General features: G+C 44.9%; 1 protein-coding gene across 1 annotated transcript in view; it reads left to right on the top strand.

The window, feature by feature from the left end:
- fam83c (family with sequence similarity 83 member C) overlaps positions 1 to 9,429 on the top strand; it is a 24,096-nt gene extending 14,667 nt beyond the window's left edge. The window contains exons 4-5 of the mRNA XM_031308603.2: positions 6,596 to 6,823; positions 8,583 to 9,429. Coding sequence (XP_031164463.1) covers positions 6,596 to 6,823; positions 8,583 to 9,411 — 1,057 coding nt within the window. The 3' untranslated portion in view covers positions 9,412 to 9,429. The remainder of the gene's footprint in view (positions 1 to 6,595; positions 6,824 to 8,582) is intronic.
- Positions 9,430 to 10,303: the final 874 nt, after the last annotated feature.

Raw genomic sequence — 10,303 nt, 5'->3', positions numbered from 1 at the left:
ACTTTTTCCAAGTTAGTTTTTAAAGTTTTTTTGTTGCCTTTATTCATCAGTATTTAAATGTTTTTTCAGTCACATGGCTGTTGTTTGGTAAATCTGTCGCTGGTCAGGAGGTACTTGGCTTAAAAACACAATTCTGACGGGGTACATTTTTGAAAAAAGTTTGAGAACCACTGGTTTAGAGGATTTGGTTCCAAATTTAACATGCGCAAGTTTGGGTTTCCATAGCGACCAGGCTCTTGTTGTGTTGCAGCCGTTGGAGCACAGTAAGCGGCGCTCTAGTGTGGCTTTATTTTACGTTGAAAAAGCTGTAAAACTGCAACCCACCGTTGAATCAAACTAAAACTGTCCTCTTATCTGTGAAAATAGGCATGTGACCCGTTTCAACCCCACCCCTCAAAGAATCGGAATCGATAAGAAGCGGAATCGAAAGGAAGAATGGGAATTGGAATCAGAATTGTTAAAATCCAAGCGATGCCCGACCCTACCTGTTAGACGACTCTCTTCTCTTCGTGATAACTTTGATGATTGATTGTTTAATGCCACGAAGGCATGCTCGGATCAGATCTTTATCTGAACTTTTTTTCCCTGGGGGGGAGTTATCTGCGACATATCTGAGCCGTGAGTGATTTATCGCGAAACCAAAAGCCGTCCTGCAGGTTCTCCCTGGCTGCTGTGACGCGCGCTAGGCGTCCCGGCGCAGCACGCCTTCTCAGAAAACAGACGTACTGTTTAACTGCCTGGTTTAAAAAAAAATGCAGTGCATGTGGAGCCGTGTCTGCGGAGATTATTAAAAGCCCCGCGGGCAACACGTGCTGAGTGGAGACGCTCTCTGGCAGATGTTAGAGCGAGTGCTGCAAACAGGCCTGAGATAAGGAAGTGTAGTTACTGTGTATTATGATGAACCAGTTCTTATTCTCTATAATATCTGTCATTTTAGATTAGATTAAATTAGATTCAACTTTATTGCCATTGCACAAGGACAACCAGTCCAACGAAATGCAGTGCAGTCATTAAAGTGCTTTTCCTTTATAGCTTAAAAAAGCCATAAAACACAGAATGCAGTAGGATCATGTTAGTCCATTATTAAAGTGCATTAGCAAATAAAGTGCATTCTGAGAAATCCGACAGTCCAGAGTCCATATAATAGTAGAGACAGAATGCAGTATGATCATATAAGTGCATTGTTGAGGTGCATTCATAAAGTGCATAGTGAATCAGAGGTAGTCAGTGATTTCTAGGCATGATCCCTCAGATATTCTTAGATCTTTTTAATACTGAAGAAGTCGATATTTTCTGATTCTGTGAACCACAGTTCTATTTGTAGATGAGTGTAGGGGAAATAAAAGAAACCAGTGTGTGTTTTAATTGCAGCTGGGATTTGCATTTACATTCGTTGCGGCAAAATCGCAGGTCTTTCCGTCTACTTTGAATCAGGGTTTTGTGATTTGGCTGCAGTGGTTGGGGGGCCGCGAGGGGGAGCTGGAAGAATGCAGCGGCTTGTGACGAAAAGTTGAAACGGATTCAACTTTTGGGGAAATGACGTCTGGATCCACGGAAGCACATTTGCAGGATAATTGCCTGACACCCTCACCTTCGGCTCTCTGTGCGTTGCTGCTCTTAAACTCTGTTCACTGGCGGCTTGTTCTGGAGATTTGGGGGCCCGTTCACAACAGCAAACATCGAGCTGGTGATTTTTCGCAGGGTTGTGCAGCGGTCGGAGTGTCACCTAAACGGCCCTATGTTCCCACATTTCTAAGACTTTTTTCAAAATTAGGCCCTATGTTCCCACATTTCCTTTTTCATGAATTTGTATTAGATTTTATCCCCTTAACCCTAGCCCTAAAAAATGTTGTGGGAGGATAGGGCTTAAATTGAAGGGAAATGTAGGAACACAAGACCTACTTTTGAAAATGTCCTAGAAATGTGGGCCTAATTTTAAGAAAAATCTTAGAAATGTGGGAACGTAGTGCTGTTGGAACATAGGGCTTAGTTTTCAGTGAAAAAAGAAATTCTTAGAAATGTGGGACCATTGGGCTGTGGGACCATTGGGCTGTGGGACCATAGGGCTGTGGGACCATAGGGCTGTGGGACCATTGGGCTGTGGGACCATAGGGCTGTGGGACCATTGGGCTGTGGGACCATTGGGCTATGGGACCATAGGGCTGTGGGACCATTGGGCTGTGGTAACATAGGGCTGACCCCGCCCTGTTTTTCTTTAACCCCTCAATGTAGCAAAATTAGACTTTATATTTCCCAGTTACTGTTTTCCGTCAGATTGTTTATGGATCTCGACGTTTCCGAACGCACTGAAGGTAGCGTTATTTCCCGGAGAGAGAAAGAAAGGAGACAGAGTTGGGCACCTGGGTAGCTCACCTGGTAGAGCGTGCGCCCACATATAGAGGTTTACTCCTCAACGCAGCGGCCGCAGGTTCGACTCCGACCTGCGGCCCTTTGCTGCATGTCGTTCCCCCTCTCTCTCCCCTTTCATGACTTCAGCTGTCCTATCAAATAAAGGCCTAAAATGCCCAAAAAAAATTTCTTAAAAAAAGAGACACAGGGACTGAGGAAACAGTCAGCTGTTCTACAAACTCCCGGGCAGTTCAGAGCTCGTGTTTGGTGTTTTTAAAACTTTCTCGTGGCAGAGATAGAGGCAGTGATGTTTCCTGTTTCCTGTACGGGACTCTCACACCGCCTCAAAACACTCTGACAAGTCTGATTCACGTTCACATGATTGGCCACTGCAGCGTGACACAGGGTTGCGTTTCTCCAAAAGTTAAATCTGGCTCAACTTTTTCCGTCTCCCACCTGCAGCCTAAACGCACTACCCCCCCATTCAAAATAAATGGAAAGAGCTGCGTTTCAGAGGATCGTCTGACGGCCGAGTTGACTTTGAGATCAGCCCGTCTACAAGGAAAAAGGGAAACACTTTATTGTGTTCCACTGAGTTGTTTCTAGTTGACTCAAGTGACAGAACAAAACCTTCCCTCCACAGTTTACTGTCAAGATAACACAATTAAAGTGCTCATATTACGCTTTTTGGCTTTTTCCCTTTCCTTTATTGTGTCATATATCTTTATTATGCACGTTATAGGTTTACAAAGTGAAAAAGCCCAAAGTCTACCCCAAAGAGACTTACCATCTCCAACAGAAAACACTGTTCACAAACTGCTCCAAACAGCTCTATTGTAGTGTATGCCCTCATACTCTGCTTTTGACTGGCTAGTAGTCCTTACCTAGATACTGTCAGGACATGCCCTCATATTCTGCTTCTGACTGGCTAGTAGTCCTTACCTAGGTACTGTCAGGGCACGTCCTCATACTCTGCTTCTGACTGGCTAGTAGTCCTTACCTAGGTACTGTCAGGGCACGCCCTCATACTCTGCTTCTGACTGGCTAGTAGTCCTTACCTAGATACTGTCAGGGCACGCCCTCATACTCTGCTTCTGACTGGCTAGTAGTCCTTACCTAGGTACTGTCAGGGCACGCCCTCATACTCTGTTTCTGACTGGCTAGTAGTCCTTACCTAGCTGCTGTCAGGGCACGCCCTCATACTCTGCTTCTGACTGGCTAGTAGTCCTTACCTAGGTACTGTCAGGGCATGCCCTCATACTCTGTTTCTGACTGGCTAGTAGTCCTTACCTAGCTGCTGTCAGGGCACACCCTCATACTCTGCTTCTGACTGGCTAGTAGTCCTTACCTAGGCACTGTCAGGGCACGTCCTCATACTCTGCTTCTGACTGGCTAGTAGTCCTTACCTAGATACTGTCAGGACATGCCCTCATATTCTGCTTCTGACTGGCTAGTAGTCCTTACCTAGGTACTGTCAGGGCACGTCCTCATACTCTGCTTCTGACTGGCTAGTAGTCCTTACCTAGCTACTGTCAGGGCATGCCCTCATACTCTGCTTCTGACTGGCTAGTAGTCCTTACCTAGGTACTGTCAGGGCACGCGCTCATACTCTGCTTCTGACTGGCTAGTAGTCCTTACCTAGGTACTGTCAGGGCATGCCCTCATACTCTGCTTCTGACTGGCTAGTAGTCCTTATCTAGCTACTGAGCATGTGCGACTCCCAACAAAGATGGAACAGAAGTGAGAGGTCTCACTCTGTAGCTAAAACAGAGAGCTCAACACACAGGGGGAAAAGAGGAGCTGCAGCAATGTGCTGTATGACAAAATATGGTGTTTTTTGAAAATTAAACCATGTAAACCTATTCTGGTACAACCTCTAAATACAATTATGAACCTGAAAATGATCATAATATGAGCACTTTAAAATAAGAAGTTAACTTACTCACAAAAGAGAAAGTTTACTGAGCACACTTGCAGACTGTTTAACTGCTCATAAAAGGCATTAAATGTCCAAAATGTTCTTTTAAAAAAAAAGCTCCGTCTATAACCTGGGGCTCCAGGCATCATCTACAGCTCCTGGTTGTTATTCTAAATATCAAATATGTTTCTTTAATTGGTCATTTGGGTTTTATTCCACGTGTCTCAGGCCTGCTGGGTAAGACGTTGCTCCTCTCATTCTGTGTCTTCTGTTCTGCCACGGAGGCTTTATTTCGCCTGCTCAGTCAGGCGTCTCCGCGGTTCATGCACATGTTATGTTGTTGCTGGCTGATAAGCTGATAAGCTGAGTCACTGAGGTGACTCATCGTCATCATCGGCCAGGATGTAGTTTGGGCTGATCTGCAGGTTTATCAGCTGGTAGGTGGACAGGGAGCATTGACACAAAGACAGCTGATAGTTTCCAAGTCTAGCGTCACATTTTACGTTGCATAATTTCTAGTTTTATTGGCCAAGACCAACTGCACACTTTTAGAAACACAATGCTGCACACATTTTTCTATGAAACAAAAGTAAAACGTCTCTGATGTCAGCTTGTTCAATGTGAATATCTTCTAGTTTCTTCTCTCCTCTGTGACAAGAAACTGAATATCTTTGAGTTGTGGACAAAACAAGACATTTGAGGATGTCATCTTGGGACTTTGGGAAACACTGATCCATATTTTTCACCATTTTCTGGCATTTTGGAGACCAAACAACTAATCCATTCATCCAGAAAATAATATATAGTTGTTATAGTTGCAGCTCTTGATTGAGCCTCTGGTCTGTAGGGCTGTCCTCCACTAAATAATTCTTAGTCGACTAACACTCTTTTGACTAATCAATTTGCTGATTTAATCGACAGATCTGAACAAAACTGAGTTTCTCCACAAAGATTCATGCAAAAGCTAAACTTTCAATCTTGTGTTTACTAGAGATGTGTACTTTTCTTGGAAATAAATCCTTCAGCATGAAAAAAGCATAAAATTTGACTAATCGACCAAAGACATCTTGGTCGACTAAGACCAAATCGACTAATCGAGGGGGCGGCCCTAGTTCTTTCCAGTCTCAAAGAAAAAAGCAATGACTAGATATGGAAACTACAAAAACAAATTAAGTTCAATAAACAGACGCTCGCACAATGCTTTGCTGACTTCCTGTTGGGTTTAGGGTAGGGGTGCATGATATATCGACTCAATATCATTATCGCGATATCACGATGCGCAATATTATATCGAAAGTGTCACGATAAGTATGTGATATTTAGTTCATTTTGTGGAGCGCTGCGTCCCGTCCGTTGGCTGTGTGGCTTAGTTGTGTCTGATTTAGAGCTTGATGATCTCGTTTCATTGGCCAGTTACCGTGCCATTTGCACGTGTACTACGTGACAAACCCTATGGAGCATACCACGTGTGTGCATATTTTGAGAGAGTGACAGTGTGAGTGAAGAAATGGATAGAGACAACAAAACGGAACGAATCAGAGAAGAGAAAGAAAAGTTGTGTCCTGTTCTCTTTATTTATTTATTTTATACTGTCCAACCAGCAAACCAGGTCCTGTTCTGTAGACATGGTTCCTTGTTTGTTTATTTATTTATTCATGTTGGACCAGTCCAATATGACCGTTAGTGGAAATTAACCTTGTGTTGTATTTGTTATGAATCTATTTTGATGTGTTTTCCCATAACTTTTGTAATTTATCATATGTTTAAAAATATCAAAATTCATATTGATATTGCATTAGCACATTTTGTCAATATCGTGCAACCCCAGTTTAGGGGTTAGAGCAGGGAAAGGAAATGCAGCTGAACGTGTTTTTAAATAGCATTTTTCCGGCCGGTGTTGATATTGAGGCGCACCGCGGGGAAACACTGTGAATGAAATTAACCGCGGAGAATTTGAACACCTCTACAAAATGCCAAAAACACAATATAGTGCATTGTTTATGTGATAGGGAACGGTTTCGACCACAGCTTTTGCAGTGGTGTATTGTAGTGGGTATACTGTACTGTATATTGGCCAGAATCTGCCTTTGGGGGAGGGGCCATATCATAGTGGGGGGTCTGGGCGTCCTCCCCCAGGGAAGTTTTGAGCATCAAAGACTTCACTTCATTTCACCATTTTACGGGGGACATTGGGCATTTTTAAGTGGGTATATGGAAATCCTGGAGCTTTCTTAGTGGGTATACTGTGTATACCTGCGTATCACGTGGACTATAGCACTGAGCTTTTCAGATTGTAACCTTAAAATGCCGTTGTGTCTCCTTCTCTAGCTTCACCTGGCTGTCGGCGCAGGTACACAGCAACATGGTGATGCATTTCACCGGCCGCATCACCGACAGCTTCGACAGGGAGTTCCGCTGTCTGTACGCCGACTCGCAGATCATCGACTGCTTCGACGCGGAGGAGGAGGGGATGTCCTACTACCCGTCATACCAGGCCATGATGGCCCCTGTCATGGGGCTCGGCCCGGTCATGGGGCTGGACTTACTCTCCGACAGGTACGAAGCTGAAGGCTGGTTTTTAAGAAGGGTTTTGTTTGTTTGATGCGCAGTCGGTCTTGAGAGGCGTGCTACATTCAAGGTTTGTGTGTTTGTCCCAAGCAAGCAGCAACTTCCGGGTCTGAAAAGTGAAGCCAATCTTTGATCGCCTAAAACGGTCTTGTTCAGCAAACCAAGCTAGCTAGCGTTAGCTGGTAACTTAAAGGTGCACTACGAGTTCCTGCATGGTCACTTCTGTTGACGTTCCAAGTAAATACCAAACCAAACAGCGCAAGCTCGCCCCTCCCCCCATGTTTCCGTAACTGTCATGACTGTCACTAACCCCCACCCCCTCCCCCAACCATTTTGTCGGTGATTGGCTGGAGTGGTTTGTTGTACGACCCCTGCGTTGTCTCCCGAGACCAGGCTTTTTCACGGTGTGTTCAGGGGGCAGGCAGCCAGAGGATCAAGAATTTGCCTACGATTTGAGACAACAATGAAATTGCGCTGAAACCATGCAGGAACTCATAGTGCACCTTTTTAAGGGAAAGTTATCCAATATTTTGTACTGCCGTACACAGAAAATGGCGCAAAGTGAAGTGAAAACACGGGACAACAGCCAAAAGCATTAGCATTGCTAAGCCTCTGTCTTGATTGACAGGTCCTAAAGCTTTATCTATTGTCTATTTTAAAATAAATGGGAGCATTTACTAAATGAACACCATGCTGTGTTGAATAAGACTTTAAACTAGCGATTGAGAACTTAAACTCATTATGAAAATATTTACTGAGGTGATAAATCAAGTGAGAAGTTGGCTCATTTTCTCATAGAAACAGACTTCTTATTGGAGCCAGTGGAGTCGCCCCCTGCTGGAAATTAGATAGAATGCAGCTTTAAGGAGCTTCAGTGTTGACTTCAATTTTCAGACCCGGATGCTTCGTCCATTATTGTTACAGTCTATATATTGTATACAGTCGATTATATTTGATAGGGATTGACCAATATGGATTTTTTAGTGCCGATACCGATTTTATTTTTTTTTCCACCAGCCTTAGCCGATGACCGATAAGGGCTGCCGATTTTCATGAGCCGATATTTGGAGCCGATACTGCTTTTGCTCCCTCAATTTACATCATAAAAATGTAAACCCTGCCACACTGGATTTGTTTTCAGAATCTGCTCTGCCATTTCATTAAAAATGATAAACAAAAACACAGATCAGTGTCACTTCTGCAATCATCTTACATTCATATCACCCAAATGATGTGTGCAATGTGCATCATATGGATGAATGCACTGCATATGGTTAACTGTGCAAGGGTAAAAGGCTTTCATCAACATCTACAACACAGCCTTGATGATGCATTGCTTGCTGACATTATAAGACAGATATAATCAGGTAATCACAAAATGTCCTTTGTCAACACATTTAAATCATTTAAGAAAACAATAAACCTGAAAAGTAGCCATTGAAATAAAGTGCTTGATTTGTAATTTAAGACTGCCATGGTGCTGAAAGCCTGCCAGGCTTCCAGCACCAGCACTCTGCTAGTGGGGGAGGGGCAGTGCACGGTCTGCACGTGAACTGCAGCGTCTCCAGCAACACAGAGCTGCCTGTGGACGCCTGTCTGTAAATAATGCCGGGAAAAAACTATCGGCAAACGCAGCAGTAAAAACGCAAATATCGGCCCGATATATAGGCCGGCCGATAAAATCGGTCCATCACTAATATTTGATTTAAAAACTACGTGTTTATCTTTACTCTCCCTTCTCCTCCAGCCGGCAGAGGGACCGGGTGTGCTCTGAAAACTCCAGCAGCCAATCAAGTAACAGCGTGTCCAGCGTGAAGGCGGCGCCCGGGATGGCGTCTAACACGGTCTACAAGGTCACTCAGGCTCACGACACCAAGCCCAACAGCAACCCTCGTCTTAGCCCCGAGAGGAGAGGCGGAACCCTGACGCCTCCGGGTCACGTCACATCAGGGCTGCGAGCCTCCGCGAACGGGGGAGCCAATCACAGCCCAGGGATGGAGCGCCCGCCGCCGCCCTACGGTCAGCAAATGGGCGTTGAGTGGAACAAGCACAACCCAGCGGACGCCATTCGGGCAAATATAGGCGGCGCCACCTCCAAGTTGCAGGGGTTGGGGTTGTACGAGCACAAAGCGGGCATGTTCCACGGCGCCGGCAGCCCCATGTCAAACATAAACCCCAAGACACAGACGCCTTCCCCGGGCAACGATGGCAAACTCACCCCCAAACAGAGGACTCCCTCCAACCCGTTCCTCAACAAACTCTCAGACATGTTCCTGCCGTCCAGCAAAGAGACGTACAACTTCCGGAGGCCGCTGTCCCCTCTCGGCAACCCGCCCTGGGGTGGACCGGACCTCTCACAAAACGAGCCGGAGAGCCAGCAGAGCCCGCCGCCGCCGCTGTCCCCGCTGTCCCCGGGCGTGGTGATGAACCGGCACGACCAGAAGCGAATGACGCTGGGTCACAGCAAGCTGGACATGGTGAACCAATACAACAAGCTGAAGAACAGGCAGATATACAGCCGCTTCGAGCTCAAGCCCAATTCAGTTCCAGTCGAGGGGGATTTCATCGGTAACTAAATGTGTGTTTAAAGGTTACCTTTTGTTTTGGGTTGTTTTTCAACCTGGACCCTATTTTCCTATGTTTTTGTGTCTAAGTGACTGATGGGAACAACAATTTTTGACAATCTTTGGTCCAGTATTAAGCGAGAAACAAGCTGCAATGTCAGTTAGCGTCCACTAAAAGTGCTGTTTTTGCCACTGACAGGCTCCAATTATTATTCTAAGTGTGTGTCAACATTATGGAGATGATCCCTACAGAGATAGGCCTTTGTGTTTAAGAGTACAAAAAAAAATATTTGACTTGAAATGTCCCTGAAATTGCTATCGCCAAACTCCACCAGACTCCCATGTAAATAATCAGTACTTTTATCATCGTTAAACACACTTTCATTCAAAGTCGACAGACACAAAATAAAACTATCAAAAGCCAGCTTGGTTCGTATTTCCACTGTTCGCACTATCACCACTCTGGTTTAGCTGAAATAAACTCTTAATTCACCCATTTACATGTGAAATATGCTGGCGCTATACACGCTAAAGGTACTGTTAATTTACATGGAGTCTGGTCGATTTGGCGATGTGCATTTGTCTATAGGGTTGCATTGCAGCCTGGTTTGCGGCGGCCGGTTCCAGTGTTCTCGCTCAATACTGGACCAATTTCAAAGATGTTTCGTTTTTTGAAATATGGTCCAGGTTGAACAAACGACAACATTACACTTTAACTCTCGCTTCCAAACTCTTCATTCCTCCCATGTCTCTTCTTACATTCTTAAAAGGTCTCCATGGAATCTGGTAGTTTTATAAAGTCCTTCATCTTCTTCCACAGTGATTCCCGGTTTGAATCGAGCCATTACAGGCTCACAGGCACCTTCGCCGTCTCTTCGGTCTGTGAATTCTTGAAACCATATTT

The sequence above is a fragment of the Sander lucioperca genome, chromosome 6, assembly GCF_008315115.2.
Source record: "Sander lucioperca isolate FBNREF2018 chromosome 6, SLUC_FBN_1.2, whole genome shotgun sequence".
In the NCBI taxonomy this organism is placed as follows: domain Eukaryota; kingdom Metazoa; phylum Chordata; class Actinopteri; order Perciformes; family Percidae; genus Sander; species Sander lucioperca.
The sequence above is the reverse complement of the archived record's forward strand: the minus strand, read 5'-3'. Positions and strand labels throughout refer to the sequence as shown.